At 39.0% G+C, this 22,943-nt stretch overlaps 1 protein-coding gene across 1 annotated transcript in view; it reads left to right on the top strand.

The window, feature by feature from the left end:
• Positions 1-22,943, top strand: part of LOC133538362 (potassium voltage-gated channel subfamily H member 7-like) — a 149,554-nt gene that overhangs the window by 71,078 nt on the left and 55,533 nt on the right. The window contains exons 4-6 of the mRNA XM_061879939.1: positions 10,582-11,019; positions 12,146-12,357; positions 18,187-18,612. Of these exons, the coding sequence (XP_061735923.1) occupies positions 10,582-11,019; positions 12,146-12,357; positions 18,187-18,612 (1,076 nt within the window). The remainder of the gene's footprint in view (positions 1-10,581; positions 11,020-12,145; positions 12,358-18,186; positions 18,613-22,943) is intronic.

Genomic DNA, 22,943 nt, shown 5'->3' with positions numbered 1-22,943 from the left:
ATGAGCAACCTCTGTCTCTGATTGATTTAAAACCAGCTTATGTGTCATCAAACAATCTGGGGGCGTTGACCGAAGGAAGAACAGGTCCAAAACGCAACAATATATATATATATATATATATATATATATATATACCCCTAATACGGGCCTCCATGGGCACAAATAAAGTGAGTTTTTTCCAAGTAGCATTATCAATGGAGGAGGAGAAATAGCTAAACATGCTTCACTACACACCGTAGGAGGATTGATACCAAGTACAGGAGCGTATCTCATCGATACTGCTATGATTATATCTATTTTTTAATTGTTTTCATTCATATTATGTTCATAAAGTGACTAAATATGTCCCTGGACATGTGAGGACTTTGAATATGACCAATGTATGATCCTGTAACTACTTGGTATCGCATCGATACCTAAATGTGTGGTATCATCCAAAACTAATGTGTGGTATCAAAGACGAGAAGAATAAGTGATTATTACATTTGAACAGAAGTGTAGATAGAACATGTTTGAAGCCGAAAACAGCGCAACACCTACCCTTTACATCAGTATTTTTTAACCATATTATTGGTTTATTAGGTATTATATTTTATTGTATGTTCCCCCAACTATTTGGCATCAGATCAATACCTAAATGTGTGGTATCATCCAAAACTAATGTGTGGTATCAAAGACGAGAAGAATAAGTGATTATTACATTTGAACAGAAGTGTAGATAGAACATGTTTGAAGCCGAAAACAGCGCAACACCTACCCTTTACATCAGTATTTTTTAACCATATTATTGGTTTATTAGGTAGTATATTTTATTGTATGTTCCCGCAACTACTTGGCATCAGATCGATACCTAAATGTGTGGTATCATTCAAAACGAATGTAGTATCACGTATCAAAGAAGAGAAGAAAACGTGATTAGTACATTTTAACAGAAGTGTAGATAGAACATGTGTACTCTGTAAATATATATCTTGAAGATAGAGAGATAGTACTGAATTATGACTTAGTCTTGTACTAGCTTTTATGTCACTGCATGCGATACAAGCAGTCCTTGTATCACACATGATATCACCTTGTGTGTGATACCATGTGTGATACAAGCTGTCCTGGAGCTTGTTTACTTGTGTGTGATATCATATGAGATATAAGCAGTCCTGTACAAGGTTACACACTTACTGTACAAAGTTACACACTTAATGTACAATGTTACACACTTACTGTACAAGGTTACACACATAATGTACAAAAATGCACACTCACTGTACAATGTCCCACACTTACTGTACAAGGTTACACACTTAATGTACAAAAATGCACACTCACTGTACAAGGTCCCACACTTACTGTACAAGGTTACACACTTAATGTACAAAAATGCACACTCACTATACAAGGTCCCACACTTACTGTACAACGTTACACACTTAATGTACAAAAATGCAAACTCACTGTACAATGTTACACACTCACTGTACAAGGTCCCACACTTACTGTACACGGTTACACACTTAATGTACAAAAATGCACACTCACTTTACAATGTTACACACTTACTGTAGAAGGTTACACACTTAATGTACAAAAATGCACACTCACTTTACAATGTTACACACTTACTGCACAAGGTTACACACTTAATGTACAAAAATGCACACTCACTTTACAATGTTACACACTTACTGCACAAGGTTACACACTTAATGTACAAAAATGCACACTCACTTTACAATGTTACACACTTACTGTACAAGGTTACACACTTAATGTACAAAAATGCACACTCACTGTACAAGGTCCCACACTTACTGTACACAGTTACACACTTAATGTACAAAAATAAACACTCACTGTACAATGTTACACACTAACTGTACAAGGTTACACACTTAATGTACAAAAATGCACGCTCACTTTACAATGTTACACACTTACTGTACAAGGTTACACACTTAATGTACAAAAATGGACACTCACTGTACAAGGTCCTACACTTACTGTACAAGGTTACACACTTACTGTACAAGGTTACACCCTCACTGTGAAAGGTTACACACTCACTGTACAAAATTGCAAACTCACTGTACAACTTTACACACTTACTGTACAACATTACACACTAACTGTACAAGGTTACGCACTCACTGTACACATTTACACACTTAATACACAAGGTTACACATTTATTTTACAAGGTTACACACTTACTGTACGATGTTACACACACACTGTACAAAGTTACACACTTACTGTACAAGGTTTTGCACCTACTGTGCAACTTTAAACACTTTCTGGACAATGTTACACACTCACTGTACAAAGTTAAAAGCTTTCTGTACAAGGTTACTCACTGTACAAATGACACACTTACTGTACACATTTACTGTGTAAGGTTACATACTTACTGTACAAGTTACACACTTTCTTTACAAGGTATCACACTTACTGTACAAAGTTAAAAGCTTTCTGTACAAGGTTACTCACCGTACAAATGACACACTTACTGTACACATTTACTGTGTAAGGTTACATACTTACTGTACAAGATGACACATTTACTGTACACAATATGTAAGGTTACACACTTCTTGTACAAACCCCGTTTCCATACGAGTTGGGAAATTGTGTTAGATGTAAATATAAACAGAATACAATGATTTGCAAATCCTTTTCAACCCATATTCAGTTGAATATGCTACAAAGACAACATATTTGATGTTCAAACTTTTTTTTCAATTTCTAAAGGATATCACCACATGGGCTCAGGAACACTTTAGAAAACCACTGTCACTAAATACAGTTGGTCGCTACATCTGTAAATGCAAGCTAAAGCTCTACTGTGCAAAGCAGAAGCCATTTATCAACAACATCCAGAAACGCCGCCGGCTTCTCTGGGCCCGAGATCATCTAAGATGGACTGATGCGAAGTGGAAAAGTGTTCTGTGGTCTGACGAGTCCACGTTTCAAATTGTTTTTAGAAATATTCAACATCGTGTCATGTGTACCAAAGGGGTAGCGAACCATCCAGACTGTTATCGACGCAAAGTTGAAAAGCCAGCATGTGTGATGGTATGGGGGTGCATTAGTGCCCAAGGCATGGGTAACTTACACATCTGTGAAGGCACCATTAATGCTGAAAGGTACATACAGGTTTTGGAGCAACATATGTTGTCATCCAAGCGCCGTCTTTTTCGTGGACGCCCCTGCTTATTTCAGCAAGACAATGGCAAGCCACATTCGGCACGTGTTACAACAGTGTAGCTTCGTAAAAAAAGAGTGCGGGTACTTTCCTGGCCCGCCTGCAGTCCAGACCTGTCTCCCATGGAAAATGTGTGGCGCATTATGAAGCGTAAAATAGGACAGCGGAGACCCCGGACTGTTGAAGGACTGAAGCTCTACATAAAACAAGAACGGGAAAGAATTCCACTTTCAAAGCTTCAACAATTAGTTTCCTCAGTTCCCAAACGTTTATTGAGTGTTGTTAAAAGAAAAGGTGATGTAACACAGTGGTGAACATGCCCTTTCCCAACTACTTTGGCACCTGTTGCAGCTATGAAATTCTAAGTAAATGATTATTTGCAAAAAAAAAAAGTTTATGAGTTTGAACATCAAATATGTTGTCTTTGTAGCATATCCAACTGAATATGGGTTGAAAAGGATTTGCAAATCATTGTATTCTGTTTATATTTACATCTAACACAATTTCTAAACTCATATGGAAACGGGGTTTGTACAAAGTTACGCACACACCGTACACATTTACACACTTACTGTACAAGGTTACACACTTACTGTACAAGGTTACACACTTACTGTACAAGGTTACACACTTACTGTACACATTTACACACTTACTATACAAGGTTACACACTTACTGTACACATATACACACTTACTATCCAACGTTACACTCTTACTGTACACATACACACACTTACTATACAAGTTTACACTCTTACTGTACACATATACACACTTACTATACAAGGTTACACTTACTGTACACGTACACACACTTACTATACAGGGTTACACACTTACTGTACACATACACACACTGACTATATAAGGTTAGACACTGTACACATATACACACTTACTATACAACGTTACACACTTACTGTACACATACACACACTTACTATACAAGTTTACACATTTACTGTACACATATACACACTTACTATACAAGGTTACACTTACTGTACACGTACACACACTTACTATACAGGGTTACATACTTACTGTACACATACACACACTGACTGTACAAGGTTACACACTTATTGAACAGGGTTACAAACTTACTGTACACATACACACACTTACTATACAAGGTTACACGCTTACTGTAGACATTTACACACTTACTATACAATGTTTCACACTTACTGTACACATACACACACTATACAAGGTTTCACACTTACTGTACACATACACACACTTACTATACAAGGTTACACGCTTACTGTACAGGGTTACACACTTACTATACAAGGTTACACACTTACTGTACACATACACACACTATACAAGGTTTCACACTTACTGTACACATACACACACTTACTATACAGGGTTACACACTTACTGTACACATATACACACATACTATACAAGGTTACACACTTATTGTACACATACACACACTTACTATACAAGGTTACACACTTACTGTACAGGGTTACACACTTACTGTACACATACATACAAGGTTTCACACTTACTGTACACATATACACACATACTATACAAGGTTACACACTTACTGTACACATATACACACTTACTATACAAGGTTACACACTTACTGTACACATACACACACTTACTATACAAGGTTTCACACTTACTGTACACATACACACACTTATTATACAGGGTTTCACACTTACTGTACAGGGTTACACACTTACTGTACACATTTACACACTTACTGTACAAGGTTACACACTTACTGTACAAGGTTACACACTTACTGTACACATTTACACACTCACTATGCAAGGTTTCACACTTACTGTCCACATATACACACTTACTATACAAGGTTACACACTCACTGTACACATATACACACTTACTATACAACGTTACACACTTACTATACACGTTTACACATTTACTGTACACATATACACACTTACTATACAAGGTTACACTTACTGTACACATACACACACTTACTGAACAGGGTTACACACTTACTGTACACATACACACACTTACTATACAAGGTTACACGCTTACTGTACAGGGTTACACACTTACTGTACACATACACACACTTACTATACAAGGTTTCACACTTACTGTACACATACACACACTTACTATACAAGGTTTCACACTTACTGTACAGGGTTACACACTTACTGTACACATATACACACATACTATACAAGGTTACACACTTACTGTACACATACACACACTTACTATACAAGGTTTCACACTTACTGTACACATACACACACTTACTATACAAGGTTACACACTTACTGTACAGGGTTACACACTTACTGTACACATACACACACTATACAAGGTTACACCCTTACTGTACAGGGTTACACACTTACTGTACACATACACACACTTACTATACAAGGTTTCACACTTACTGTACACATACACACACTTACTATACAGGGTTTCACACTTATTGTACAGGGTTACACACTTACTGTACACATATACACACATACTATACAAGGTTACACACTTACTGTACACATACACACACTTACTATACAAGGTTACACGCTTACTGTACAGGGTTACACACTTACTGTACACATACACACACTTACTGTACAGGGTTACACACTTACTGTACACATATACACACATACTATACAAGGTTACACACTTACTGTACACATACACACACTATACAAGGTTTCACACTTACTGTACACATACACACACTTACTATACAGGGTTTCACACTTACTGTACACATTTACACACTTACTATACAAGGTTTCACACTTACTGTCCACATATACACACTTACTATACAAGGTTACACACTTACTATACAAGGTTACACACTTACTGTACACATGTACACACTTACTATCCAACGTTACACTCTTACTGTACACATACACACACTTACTATATAAGGTAACACACTTACTGTAAACATATACACACTTACTATACAACGCTACACACTTACTGTACACATACACACACTTACTATACAAGGTTACACTTACTGTACACGTACACACACTTACTGAACAGGGTTACACACTTACTGTACACATACACACACTTATTATACAAGGTTACACACTTACTGTAGACATTTACACACTTACTATACAAGGTTTCACACTTACTGTACACATACACACACTTACTATACAAGGTTACACACTTACTGTACAGGGTTACACACTTACTGTACACATACACACACTTACTATACAAGGTTACACACTTACTGTACAGGGTTACACACTTACTGTACACATACACACACTTACTATACAAGTTTTCACACTTACTGTACACATACACACACTTACTATACAGGGTTTCACACTTACTGTACAGGGTTACACACTTACTGTACACATATACACACATACTATACAAGGTTACACACTTACTGTACACATACACACACTTACTATACAAGGTTACACACTTACTGTACAGGGTTACACACTTACTGTACACATACACACACTATACAATGTTACACACTTACTGGACACATACACACACTTACTATACAAGGTTTCACACTTACTGTACAGGGTTGCACACTTACTGTACACATACACACACTATACAATGTTACACACTTACTGTACACATACACACACGTACTATACAAGGTTACACACTTACTGTACACATATAAACACTATACAAGGTTACACACTTACTGTACACATACACACACTTACTATACAAGGTTACACACTGTACACATACACACACGTACTATACAAGCTTACACACTTACTGTGCACATTTACACACTTACTCTACAATGTTTCACACTTACTATACAAGGTTACACTTACTGTACACATTTACACACTTGCTATACAAGGTTACACATTTACTGTACACATACACACACTTACTATACAAGGTTACACACTTACTGTACACATACACACACTTATTACACAGGGTTTTACACTTACTGTACACATACACACACTATACAAGGTTACACACTTACTGTACACATACACACACTTACTATACAAGGTTACACACTTATTGTACACATTTACACACTCACAATATAAGGTTTCACACTTACTGTACACATACACACACTTACTGTACAATGTTACACACTTACTGTACACATACACACACTTACTATACAAGGTTACACACTTGCTGTACACATATACACACTTACTATACACATTTACACACTTACTATACAAGATTACACACTTACTGTACACATTTACACACTTACTATACAATGTTTCACACTTACTGTACACATTTACACACTTACTATACAAGGTTACACACTTACTGTACACATACACACACTTACTACACAGGGTTTTACACTTACTGTACACATACACACACTTACTATACAAGGTTACACACTTACTGTACACATATACACACTAACTATACAACGTTACACACTTACTATATAAGGTTACACACTTACTGTACACATACACTTACTATACAAGGTTACACACTTACTGTACACATTTACACACTTACTATACAAGGTTACACACTTATTGTACACATGCACACACTAACTATACAGGGTTACACACTTACTGTACACACACACACTTACTATACAATGTTACACACTTACTGTACACATATACACACTTACTATACAAGGTTACACACTTACTGTACACATTTACACACTTACTATACAAGGTTACACATTTACTGTACACATTTACACACTTACTATACAATGTTTTACACTTACTATACAAGGTTACACATTTACTGTACGCATATACACACTATACAAGGTTACACACTTACTGTACACATACACACATTTATTACACAAGTTTACACACTTACTGTACACATACACACACTTACTATACAAGGTTACAGACTTATTGTACACATGCACACACTAACTATACAGGGTTACACACTTACTGTACACATACACACACTGTCTATACAAGGTTACACACTTATTGTACAAGGTTACACACTTACTGTACAAGTTTTCACAAATACTGTACAATGTTACACACTTACTGTACAATGTTACACTTACTGTACACATATACACACATACTATACAAGTTTACACACTTACTGTACACATACACACACTTACTATACACGGTTTCACACTTACTGTACAGGGTTACACACTTACTGTACACATACACACACTATACAATGTTACACACTTACTGTACACATACACACACGTACTATACAAGGTTACACACTTACTGTACACATATAAACACTATACAAGGTTACACACTTACTGTACACATACACACACTTACTATACAAGGTTACACACTGTACACATACACACACGTACTATACAAGCTTACACACTTACTGTGCACATTTACACACTTACTCGACAAGGTTTCACACTTACTATACAAGGTTACACTTACTGTACACATTTACACACTTGCTATACAAGGTTACACATTTACTGTACACATACACACACTATACAATGTTACACACTTACTGTACACATACACACACGTACTATACAAGGTTACACACTTACTGTACACATATAAACACTATACAAGGTTACACACTTACTGTACACATACACACACTTACTATACAAGGTTACACACTGTACACATACACACACGTACTATACAAGCTTACACACTTACTGTGCACATTTACACACTTACTCGACAAGGTTTCACACTTACTATACAAGGTTACACTTACTGTACACATTTACACACTTGCTATACAAGGTTACACACTTACTGTACACATACACACACTTATTACACAGGGTTTTACACTTACTGTACACATACACACACTATACAAGGTTACACACTTACTGTACACATACACACACTTACTATACAAGGTTACACACTTATTGTACACATTTACACACTCACAATACAAGGTTTCACACTTACTGTACACATACACACACTTACTGTACAATGTTACACACTTACTGTACACATACACACACTTACTATACAAGGTTACACACTTACTGTACACATATACACACTTACTATACACATTTACACACTTACTATACAAGATTACACACTTACTGTACACATTTACACACTTACTATACAAGGTTTCACACTTACTGTACACATTTACACACTTACTATACAAGGTTACACACTTACTGTACACATACACACACTTACTACACAGGGTTTTACACTTACTGTACACATACACACACTTACTATACAAGGTTACACACTTACTGTACACATATATACACACTTACTATACAACGTTACACACTTACTATATAAGGTTACACACTTACTGTACACATACACTTACTATACAAGGTTACACACTTACTGTACACATTTACACACTTACTATACAAGGTTACACACTTATTGTACACATGCACACACTAACTATACAGGGTTACACACTTACTGTACACACACACTTACTATACAATGTTACACACTTACTGTACACATATACACACTTACTATACAAGGTTACACACTTACTGTACACATTTACACACTTACTATACAAGGTTGCACATTTACTGTACACATTTACACACTTACTATACAAGGTTACACACTTACTATACAAGGTTTCACACTTACTATAAAAGGTTACACATTTACTGTACACATTTACACACTTACTATACAAGGTTACACATTTACTGTATGCATATACACACTATACAAGGTTACACACTTACTGTACACATACACACACTTATTACACAAGTTTACACACTTACTGTACACATGCACACACTTACTATACAAGGTTACACACTTATTGTACACATGCACACACTAACTATACAGGGTTACACACTTACTGTACACATACACACACTGTCTATACAAGGTTACACACTTACTGTACAAGGTTACACACTTACTGTACAAGTTTTCACAAATACTGTACAATGTTACACTTACTGTACAGGGTTACACACTTACTGTACAAGGTTACACACGTACTGTACAAGTTTTCACAAATACTGTACAATGTTACACTTACTGTACAAGGTTACACACTTACTGTACAATGTTACACTTACTGTACACAGTTACACACTTACTGTACAAGGTTACACACTTACTGTACAATATAAATATGAATTGTGTCTTTTCTGACTTCTAAACGTGACAAAGTTGGATGATGGTGTTACACAACAACAGAGCATCAAATCATAAAGTTCAACGTCTGGCTACGTTGTGATGTCACAGCGAGGTGGAAGTCCTTATTTGGACTTGAGGTCAAGCTCCTCCCCCTTTGCCTCAGGCCGGGAGGTAACATAAAAAAGGTAAATAAACATGAAACTTATATTTGTGTCTCATCTTCACCTCCACTTTCAGGAATGAGTCGCTTCTTCCGCTTTCGGCAGGCGGCCCTGAGCCTGATGAACACCAAGCAGTCTCTCCCGCAAGAAGACCCGGATGCCGTGATGGTGGACTCCCCCAAAGACCAGGAGGACTGCGTGGCCCTCCAGGGCCCGCCCTCCCCCAGCAAGAGCACCTGCAGCCCCCTGGAGGCCAACGACACCCACGCCCTCATCAGCTCCAGCCGACACTCCTCCCAGGCCAGCGTGGCCCCGGAGCCTCTGGACCACTCCTCTCCCAAACTCCTCTGGGAAAAACTGTACCAGACCCAGGCGCACCATTCCTCCACCTCCCTGTCCAACACCTTCCCCCGGGGGAGTGTCAGCAGCATGAGGCGGGCGTCCTCCGTCCACGAGATGGAAGGTTGCACCTCCAGTTCCAAGAGCATCTTCAGGGAGCGCCACACCAATCAGGGTACGGTAGGGGCCACACTCCAATCAGGGTAAAGTAGGGGCCACACCCCAATCAGAGTAAAGTGGGGGCCATACGCCAATGAAGGTACAGTGGGGGCCACACTCCAATCAAGGTACAGTGGGGGCCACATGGAAATCAGGGTACAGTAGAGGCCACATACAAATCAAGGTAGAGTAGGGGCCGAACACCAATTAAGATACAGTTGGGGCCACACGCCAATCAGGGTACAGTAGGGGCTACACACCAAAAAGGTGCAATGAGGGCCACATACCAATCAAGGTACAGTTGGGACCAAACACCAATTAAGATACATTAGGGGCCACATGCCAATCAAGGTACAGTAGGGGCTACACGCCAATCAGGGTACAGTAGGGGCCACATGCCAATCAAGGTACAGTAGGCGCCACACGCCAATCAAGGTGCAGTAGGGGCCATACACCAATCAGGGTACAGTTAGGGCCTCATGCCAATCAAGGTACAGTAGGGGCTGAACGCCAATCAAGGTACAGTAGGGGCAAAATGCCAATCAATGTACATTAGGGGGTACACACCAAAAAGTTGCAATGGGGGCCACATACCAATCAGGGTACAGTAGAGGCCAAACACCAATTAAGATACATTAAGGGCCACATGCAGATCAAAGTACAGTTGGGGCCACATGCCAATCAGGGTACAGTAGGGGCTACACGCCAATCAGGGTATAGTAGGCACCACACCCCAATTAAGATACAGTAGGCGCCACATGCCAATGAAGGTACATTAGAGGTCATATTCTAATTAATGTACAGTAGAGGCCACATGCCAAATGGACTTCATAGTGGATTTCATAGTGGACATCATAGTGGACTTCATAGTGGACCTCATAGTAGACCTCATAGCTGACTTCATAGTGGACTTCATAGTGGACTTCATAGTGGACATCCCAGTGGACTACATACTGGACCTTAAAGTGGACTTCATAGTGGACTTTATAGTGGACTTCATAGAGTACTTTATAGTGGACCTCATATTGGACATCATAGTGGACTTTATAGTGGACCTCATAGTGGAACTTATGGTGGACTTAGTAGTGGACTTCATTGTGGACTTCCTGCCGGACTGACCTGAAGCTCTCCTCCCTGGCCAGGTGCGTTCAACCACGTGAAGTCCAGCCTGCTGGGATCCACGTCGGAGTCCAACATCAACAAGTACAGCAGCATCCACAAGATCCCTCTGATCGCCCTCACCTTCTCGGACGCCCACGACAAGAAGACTCACTCGCCGCCCACCTCCGACAAAACCATCATCGCGCCCAAGGTCAAAGACCGCACGCACAATGTCACGGAAAAAGTCACACAGGTGAGGGCTGTATAGATGGCATTCATTCATTAGTGCATCCATCCATTCATCATTCATCCATCATTCACCAATTCATTCATTCATTCATCATTCACCCATCCTTCCATTCATTCACTCATTCATTCATTCATCCACTCATTCATGCATTCATTCATCCATTCATTCATCATTCACCCATTCGTTCGTCCATCCATCCATTCACCCATCCAGCATTCATCATTTACCCATCCATTCATTCACTCATTTATTCAACCATTCATCCATCCACTCATCCATCATTCATTGTCCATGAATTCATGTATTCACTCATTCATTCAGCCATTCACTCATCCAGCATCCATCCATCCATTTTTTCACTCATCCATTCAACCAGTTAGCCATCCACTCATCCATCCGTCAATCCATTCATTTATTCACCATTCGCCCATTCATTCGTCCATCCAACCAGCTTTCCATGCATCCATCCATCCATTCATTTATCATTGGCCCATTCATTCATCCATCCAACCAGCCATTCATTTATTCACTCATTCATTCAACCATTCATCCATTTACTCATCTATCATTCATCCATCCATTCATTCACTCATTCATTCATCCATTCATTCATCATTCACCCATTCGTTCGTCCATCCATCCATTCACCCATCCAACATTCATCATTTACCCATCCATTCATTCACTCATTTATTCAACCATTCATCCATCCACTCATCCATCATTCATTGTCCATGAATTCATGTAATCACTCATTCATTCATTCAGCCATTCACTCATCCAGCATCCATCCATCAATTTTTTCACTCATCCATTCAACCAGTCAGCCATCCACTCATCCATCCGTCAATCCATTCATTTATTCACCATTTGCCCATTCATTCGTCCATCCAACCAGCTTTCCAAGCATCCATCCATTCATTTATCATTTGCCCATTCATTCATCATCCAACCAGCCATCCATTTATTCACTCATTCTTTCAACCATTCATCCATTTACTCATCCATCATTCATCCATTCTTTCACTTATTTGTTCATCTAGCCAACCATCCATCCACTCATCCATCATTCATCCATTCATTCACTCATTCGTTCATCCATCCATCCATCCATTCAACCATTTGTTCATTTAACCACTCATCATTATTATTTCAACCATTCATCTACTCACTCATTCATCCATTCAACCAATTTTCCATCCACTCATCCATCATTCATCCATTAATTCATTCAACAAGTCATCATTCACCCATTTATCCATTCATTCACCCATCCGACTAACCAGCCGTCCATTCATTCATACACTCATTTGTTCATTCAACCACTCATACATCATTTATTCACTCATTCATCCATGAAGTTACAAGGTGTTCGATCCTGGTAACAAGAGTGTTGTCAGCTGGTCATTTCCCAGCATCCGAGCAGAGTTTGAGGTCTGGGTTCTGCCAAGGTCCTCTATTTAACATGTCTACTTCCTCTTTGGTGATGATACACATGTCTACTTCCTCTTTGGTGATGATACACATGTCTACTTCTTCCTTGCTGATGATACACATGTCTACTTCCTCTTTGGTGATGATACACATGTCTACTTCCTCTTTGGTGATGATACACATGTCTATTTCCTTTTTGGTGATGATACACATGTCTACTTCCTCTTTGGTGATGATTCACATGTCTACTTCCTCTTTGGTGATGATACACATGTCTACTTCCTCCTTGCTGATGATACACATGTCTACTTCCTCTTTGGTGATGATACAAATGTCTACTTCCTCTTTGGTGATGATACACATGTCTACTTCCTCTTTGGTGATGATACACATGTCTACTTCCTCTTTGCTGATGATACACATGTCTAATTCCTCTTTGGTGATGATACACATGTCATAGTACACACTATTTTATGGACTGCACATACTAATAATACACACTATTTTATAGACTGCACATACTAATAGTACACACTATTTTAAAGACTGCACATACTAATAGTACACACTATTTTATAGCCTGCACATACTAATAGTACACACTCTTTTATAGACTGCACATACTAATAGTACACACTATTTTATAGCCTGCACATACCAATAGTACACACTATTTTATAGACTGCACGTACTAATAGTACACACTATTTTATAGACTACACATACTAATAGTACACATTATTTTATAGACTGCACATACTAATAGTACACACAATTTTATAGCCTGCACATACTAATAGTACACACTAGTTTATAGACTGCACGTACTAATAGTACACACTCTTTTATAGCCTGCACATACTAATAGTACACACAATTTTATAGCCTGTACATACTAATAGTACACACTAGTTTATAGACTGCACGTACTAATAGTACACACTCTTTTATAGCCTGCACATACTAATAATACACACTGTTTTATAGACTCTACATACTAATAGTACACACTGTTTTATAGACTGCACATACTAATAGTACACACTATTTTATAGACTGCACACTGTTTTATAGACTGCACATACTAATAGTACACACTGTTTTATAGACTGCACATACTAATAGTACACACTATTTTATAGACTGCACATACTAATTAGTACACACAATTTTATAGCCTGCACATACTAATAGTACACACTATTTTATAGCCTGCACATACTAATAGTACACACTATTTTATAGACTGCACTGCACATACTAATAGTACACACTATTTTGTAGACTGCACATACTAATAGTACACACTATTTTATAGCCTGCACATACTAATAGTACACACTCTTTTATAGCCTGCACATACTAATAGTGCACACTATTTTATAGCCTGCACATACCAATAGTACACACTATTTTATAGCCTGCACGTACTAATAGTACACATTATTTTATAGCCTGCACGTACTAATAGTACACACTATTTTATAGACTGCACATACTAATAGTACACAGTATTTTATAGCCTGTACATACTAATAGTAGACACTATTTTATAGACTGCACATACTAATAGTACACACTATTTTATAGCCTGCACATACTAATGGTAGACACTATTTTATAGCCTGCACATACTAATAGTACACACTGTTTTATAGACTGCACATACTAATAGTACACACTATTTTATAGCCTGCACATACTAATAGTACACACTATTTTATAGCCTGCACATACTAATTAGTACACACAATTTTATAGTACACACTGTTTTATAGACTGCACATACTAATAGTACACACTATTTTACAGACTGCACATACTTATAAATAAAGTACTATCTAATCTACTTATAGTACACACTATTTTATTGGTGAAGTTCAGCTAACTTTGTTCGTTTTCTGACATGGACTTTTTTCTTCAGCATTGTCCACACGTTTAAGTCAGGACTTTTGGGAAAGCCATTCTAAAAGCTCATTCTAGCCTGATTCAGCCATTCCTTCACCACTTTTGATGTCATTGTCCCGTTGGAACACCCGACTGCCCCCAAGACCCAACCTCCGGGATGAAGATTTTAGTTTTTCCTGAAGAATTTGGAGCTAAACCTCCTTTTTCATGTCCCATTTACTCTCTTTAAAGCAGCAGTTCCACTGGCAGCAAAACAGGCCCATAGCATAATACTACCACCACCATGCTTGACAGTAGGTCTGGTGTTCCTGGGATCACCTTTTCTCCTCTAAACATATTGCTGGGTATTGTGGCCAAACAGATCCATTCTTGTTTCATCTGACATCACGTGGACAAAGATGAGACCTTCTGGAGGAAAGTTCCGTTCTTTTTGGCCACAATACCCAGCAATATGTTTGGAGGAGAAAAGGTGAGGCCTTTGTTTTGTTCACCATTCATCCATCCACTCATTCATTCATCCATTTATTTATTTCACTCATTCATTCATCCATCATTCACCCATTCATTCGTCCTTTCAACCAGCCATCCATCCATTCATTCACTACTTCGTTCACCATTCATCCATCCATCCATCATTAATTCAGTCATTTGTTCATCCATCCAAACAACCATCCATCCATCCATTTATTTTTCATTCAACCATTCATCCATCCACTCATCCATCATTCATTTATTCATTCAACCATTCATCATCCACTCATTCATCATTCATCTACCAATTCATCCATTCATATACGCATTTGTTTATTCAACCATTCATTCATCCACTCATCGAGCCATCATTCATCCATTCATTCATTCTTTCATCCATGCAAACATCCATCCATCATCCATATGTTCATTCATTCAACCATTCATGTATCCACTCAACCATCATTCATGTATTCATTCATCGTTCACCCATTCATTTGTCCATCCAACCAACCAACCAGCCAGCCGTCCATCCATCCATTCATTCACTCATTCATTCACTATTGGGGCGGTATAGCTCGTTTGGTAGAGCGGCCATGCCAGCAACTTGAGGGTTGCAGGATTGATTCCCGCTTCCGCCATCCTAGTCTCTGCCGTTGTGTCCTTGGGCAAGACACTTTACCCACCTGCTCCCAGTGCCACCCACACTGCTTTAAATGTCACTTAGATATTGGCTATCACTATGTAAAGCGCCCAGAGTCACTAGAGAAAAAGCGCTATATAAATATAATTTGCTTCACTTCACTCATCCAGCATCACTCATCCATGCAAACATCCATCCATCCTTTTGTTCATTCATCCATCCACTCAGCCATCATTCATTCACTCATTCTTTCAACCATTCACTCATTCTTCCAATCTTTCATCATTCATCAATTCATTCATTCAAACATTTATCATCCACTCATTAACTCATTCATTAATCCATCCATTCATTCATACACTCATTTGTTCATTTAACCATTGATCCATCCACTCATCCATCATTCAATCATTCATTCATTAATTCATCCATGCAAACCTCCATCCATCCATCCATCTGTTCATTAATTCACTCATTCATTCGTTCATTCATTCATCATTCACCCATTCATTTGTCCACCCAAATAGCCATCCATCCATTCATTCACTCATTTGTTCACCGTTCATCCATCCACCATCATTAATTCATCCATTCATTCATTCATTAGTTCGTTCATCCATCAATCCATCATTTGTTCATTAAATCATTCATCCATCCACTCAACCATTCATCAAACCACTCAACCATCTTTCACCCATTCATTCATTCATTCATTTGTTCATTCATTTGTTCGTTCATTCATTCGTTCATCCATAAAAACAACCATGCATCCATGTGTTCCTTCAACCATTCTTCCATCCACTAATCCATCATTTATTCACACATTCATTCAACCATTCATCCATCCACTCATCCATCTTTCACCCGTTCATTCATTCGTTCGTTCGTTCATTTATCCATGAAAACAGCCATCCGTCCGTCCGTCCGTTCGTTCATTAATTCGTTCATCCATAAAAACAACCATCCATCCATGTGTTCATTCAACCATTCTTCCATCCACTAATCCATCATTCATTCATTCAACCATTCATCCATCCACCCATCCATCTTTCACCCGTTCATTCATTCATTCATTCATCCATGAAAACAGCCATCCATCCATCCATGTGTTCATTCAACCATTCTTCCACCCACTAGTCCATCATTCATTCACTCATTCATTCAACTATTCATCCATCCACTCATCCGTCTTTCACCCATTCATTCAGTCATTCTTCCATGTAGTCACAAGGTGTTGTGACGTGTTGTCAGCTGGTGGAGTTGTGGAACTGATCGGGACCAGTTGACCATCCTAGTAGTAGTACTAGTCAGAGTCCTAGTCCGGGCGTCAGTCCGGGAGTGGTGACCTGATGACCTGACCTAGTTTGCGTCCGCAGGTGTTGTCCCTGGGCGCGGACGTGCTGCCGGAGTACAAGCTGCAGAGCAACCGCATCGACGTGCTGACCATCCTGCACTACAGCCCCTTCAAGGCGGTGTGGGACTGGCTGATCCTGCTGCTGGTCATATACACCGCCATCCTCACCCCGTACTCCGCCGCCTTCCTGCTCAACGACCAGGAGGAGCAGCGCAGGCGGGAGTGCGGCTACTCCTGCAGCCCCCTCAACGTGGTGGACCTGATGGTGGACATCATGTTCATCATCGACATCCTCATCAACTTCAGGACCACCTACGTCAACCACAACGAGGAGGTGGTCAGCCACGCCGCCAAGATCGCCGTCCACTACTTCAAGGGCTGGTTCCTCATCGACATGGTGGCCGCCATACCCTTCGACCTGCTCATCTTCGGCTCCGGCTCCGACGAGGTCAGTTCTGTCTTCTACTTCCTTGTAGCATTGTTCCTAAAGACAACATATTTGATGTTCAAACTCATAAACTTTATCTTTTTTTGCAAATAATAATTAACTTAGAGTTTCATGGCTGCAACACGTGCCAAAGTAGTTGGGAAAGGGCATGTTCACCACTGTGTTACATCACCTTTTCTTTTAACAAGACTCAATAAACGTTTGGGAACCGAGGAAACTAATTGTTGAAGCTTTGAAAGTGGAATTCTTTCCCATTCTTGTTTTATGTAGAGCTTCAGTCCTTCAACAGTCCGGGGTCTCCGCTGTCGTATTTTACGCTTCATAATGCGCCACACATTTTCCATGGGAGACAGGTCAGGACTGCAGGCGGGCCAGGAAAGTACCCGCACTCTTTTACTACGAAACCACGCTGTTGTAACACGTGGCTTGACATTGTTTTGCTGAAATAAGCAGGGGCGTCCATGATAATGTTGCTTGAATGACAACATATGTTGCTCCAAAACCTGTGTGGACCATTCAGCATTAATGGTGCCTTCACAGATGTGTAAGTTACCCATGCCTTGGGCACTAATACACTCTCATACCATCACACATGCTGCCTTTTGAACTTTGCACCTATAACAATCCGGATGGTTATGTTCCTCTTTGTTCCAGAGGAAGCCACGTCCACAGTTTCCAAATATAATTTGAAATGTGGACTCGTCAGACCACAGAACACTTTTCCGCTTTGCATCAGTCCGTCTTAGATGAGCTCGGGCCCAGCCAAGCCGACGGCGTTCCAGGGTGTTGTTGATAAATGGCTTTCGCTTTGCATAGTAGAGTTTTAACTTGCACTTACAGATGTAGCGACCAACTGTAGTTACTGACAGTGGTTTTCTGAAGTGTTCCTGAGCCCATGTGGTGATATCATTTACAGACTAATGTCGGTTTTTGATGCAGTACCGCCTGAGGGATCAACTTTGCTTCAAAAACAGTCTGGATGGTTCCCTTCCCCTTTGGTTCGGATGACACGATGTCAAATATTTCCAAAAACAATTTGAAATCTGGACTCGTCAGACCACAGAACACTTTTCCACTTTGCATCAGTCCATCTTAGATGATCTCGGGCCCAGAGAAGCCGGCGGCGTTTCTGGATGTTGTTGATAAATGGCTTTTGCTTTGCATAGTAGAGCTTTAACTTGCACTTACAAATGTGGCGACAAACTGTATTTAGTGACAGTGGTTTTCTGAAGTGTTCCTCAGCCCATGTGGTGATATCCTTTAGAGATTGATGTCGGTTTTTGATACAGGTCACGGTCATTCAATGTTGGTTTCTGGCCATGTTGCTTACATGGAGGGATTTCTCCAGATTCTCTGAACCTTTTGATGATATTATGAAGCATAGATGTTGAAATCCCTAAATTTCTTGCAATCGCACTTTGAGAAAGGTTGTTCTTAAACTGTTTGACTATTTGCTCACGCAGTTGTGGACAAAGGGGTGTACCTCGCCCCATCCTTTCTTGTGCATTTTTTGGGAAGCTGTTTTTATAGCCAGTCATGGCACCCACCTGTTCCCAATTAGCCTGCACACCTGTGGGATGTTCCAAAATAAGTGTTTGATGAGCGATCCTCAACTTTATCAGGTTTTTTTGCCACCTTTCCCAACTTCTTTGTCACTTGTTGCTTGCATCAAATTCTAAATTCATGATTATTTGCAAAAAAAAAAACATGTTTATGAGTTTGAACATCAAATATGTCGTCTTTGTAGCATATTCAACTGAATATAGGTTGAAAAGGATTTGCAAATCATTGTATTCTGTTTATATTTACATCAAACACAATTTCCCAACTCATATGGACACAGGTTTGTATATTATTATTGCATATGTGTAGTGTTATGGTATAGTACGACCGCATATGTTCCTGCATGAACGTTTATCCTTTACCAGTCCAGACGTGGACCAGGGACCAGGGACCAGGGACCAGGACACTCTACTTAAAGTCTCTCTGTCTCGGCTCTGAGAGGATTACTTCAAATTGCATGTTTTTTTTTTTTTTCAATGGTGCTCATTGTGGAATGCATTTGCGGATTAATGGCTTAGCCAGCGGCAATCATTGATGCGTTTATGCGAGTGCGAGTGTGAGTGTGAGTGGGGGCCCCCGGCTTACATGCACATGTTGGATGTTGGATGCTTGGATGCTCGGATGGCTGCCAGGCCGCTCTGATGGATGTGGATCCACTTCTGTGAGGACGCCATGACACCGCACATCATCTGCCTTAATTGTCTTCTTTCACCACGCCGCTCTTATTTCCCTCCTGAATAATGACATCATGTTTACTGGGACAACATACAGTACACAATGTGATGTAACAACATACAGTACACAATGTGATGTAACAACATACAGTACACAATGTGATGTAACAACATACAGTACACAATGTCATGTAACAACATACAGTACACAATGTCATGTAACAACATACAGTACACAATGTGATGTAACGACATACAGTACACAACGTCATGTAACAACATACAGTACACAATGTCATGTGACAACATACAGTACACAATGTGATGTAACAACATACAGTACACAATGTCATGTAACAACATACAGTACACAATGTGATGTAGCAACATACAGTACACAATGTGATGTAACAACATACAGTACACAATGTGATGTAACAACATACAGTACACAATGTCATGTAACAACATACAGTACACAATGTATTGTAACAACATACAGTACACAATGTCATGTAACAACATACAGTACACAATGTGATGTAACGACATACAGTACACAGCGTCATGTAACAACATACAGTACACAATGTCATGTGACAACATACAGTACACAATGTGATGTAACAACATACAGTACACAATGTCATGTGACAACATACAGTACACAATGTCATGTGTCAACATACAGTACACAATGTCTTGTAACAACATACAGTACACAATGTATTGTAACAACATACAGTACACAATGTCATGTAACAACATACAGTACACAATGTCATGTAACAACATACAGTACACAATGTGATGTAACAACATACAGTACACAATGTGATGTAACAACATACAGTACATAATGTCATGTAACAACATACAGTACACAATGTATTGTAACAACATACAGTACACAATGTTATGTAACAACATACAGTACACAATGTGATGTAACGACATACAGTACACAACGTCATGTAACAACATACAGTACACAATGTCATGTGACAACATACAGTACACAATGTGATGTAACAACATACAGTACACAATGTCATGTGACAACATACAGTACACAATGTCATGTGTCAACATACAGTACACAATGTCATGTAACAACATACAGTACACAATGTCTTGTAACAACATACAGTACACAATGTATTGTAACAACATACAGTACACAATGTATTGTAACAACATACAGTACACAATGTCATGTAACAACATACAGTACACAATGTGATGTGACAACATACAGTACACAATGTGATGTGACAACATACAGTACACAATGTGATGTGACAACATACAGTACACAATGTGATGTAACAACATACAGTACACAATGTCATGTAACAACATACAGTACACAATGTGACGTAACATACAGTACACAATGGGATGTGACAACATACAGTACCCAATGTCATGTAACAACATACAGTACACAATGTCATGTAACAACATACAGTACACAATGTCATGTAACAACATACAGTACACAATGTGATGTAGCAACATACAGTACACAATGTGATGTAACAACATACAGTACACAATGTGATGTAACAACATACAGTACACAATGTCATGTAACAACATACAGTACACAATGTATTGTAACAACATACAGTACACAATGTCATGTAACAACATACAGTACACAATGTGATGTAACGACATACAGTACACAACGTCATGTAACAACATACAGTACACAACGTCATGTAACAACATACAGTACACAATGTCATGTGACAACATACAGTACACAATGTGATGTAACAACATACAGTACACAATGTCATGTGACAACATACAGTACACAATGTCATGTGTCAACATACAGTACACAATGTCTTGTAACAACATACAGTACACAATGTATTGTAACAACATACAGTACACAATGTCATGTAACAACATACAGTACACAATGTGATGTAACAACATACAGTACACAATGTGATGTAACAACATACAGTACACAATGTGATGTAACAACATACAGTACACAATGTGATGTAACAACATACAGTACATAATGTCATGTAACAACATACAGTACACAATGTATTGTAACAACATACAGTA

Source organism: Nerophis ophidion, linkage group LG19 (assembly GCF_033978795.1).
Source record: "Nerophis ophidion isolate RoL-2023_Sa linkage group LG19, RoL_Noph_v1.0, whole genome shotgun sequence".
NCBI classification, from domain to species: Eukaryota; Metazoa; Chordata; class Actinopteri; order Syngnathiformes; family Syngnathidae; genus Nerophis; species Nerophis ophidion.
The sequence above is the reverse complement of the archived record's forward strand: the minus strand, read 5'-3'. Positions and strand labels throughout refer to the sequence as shown.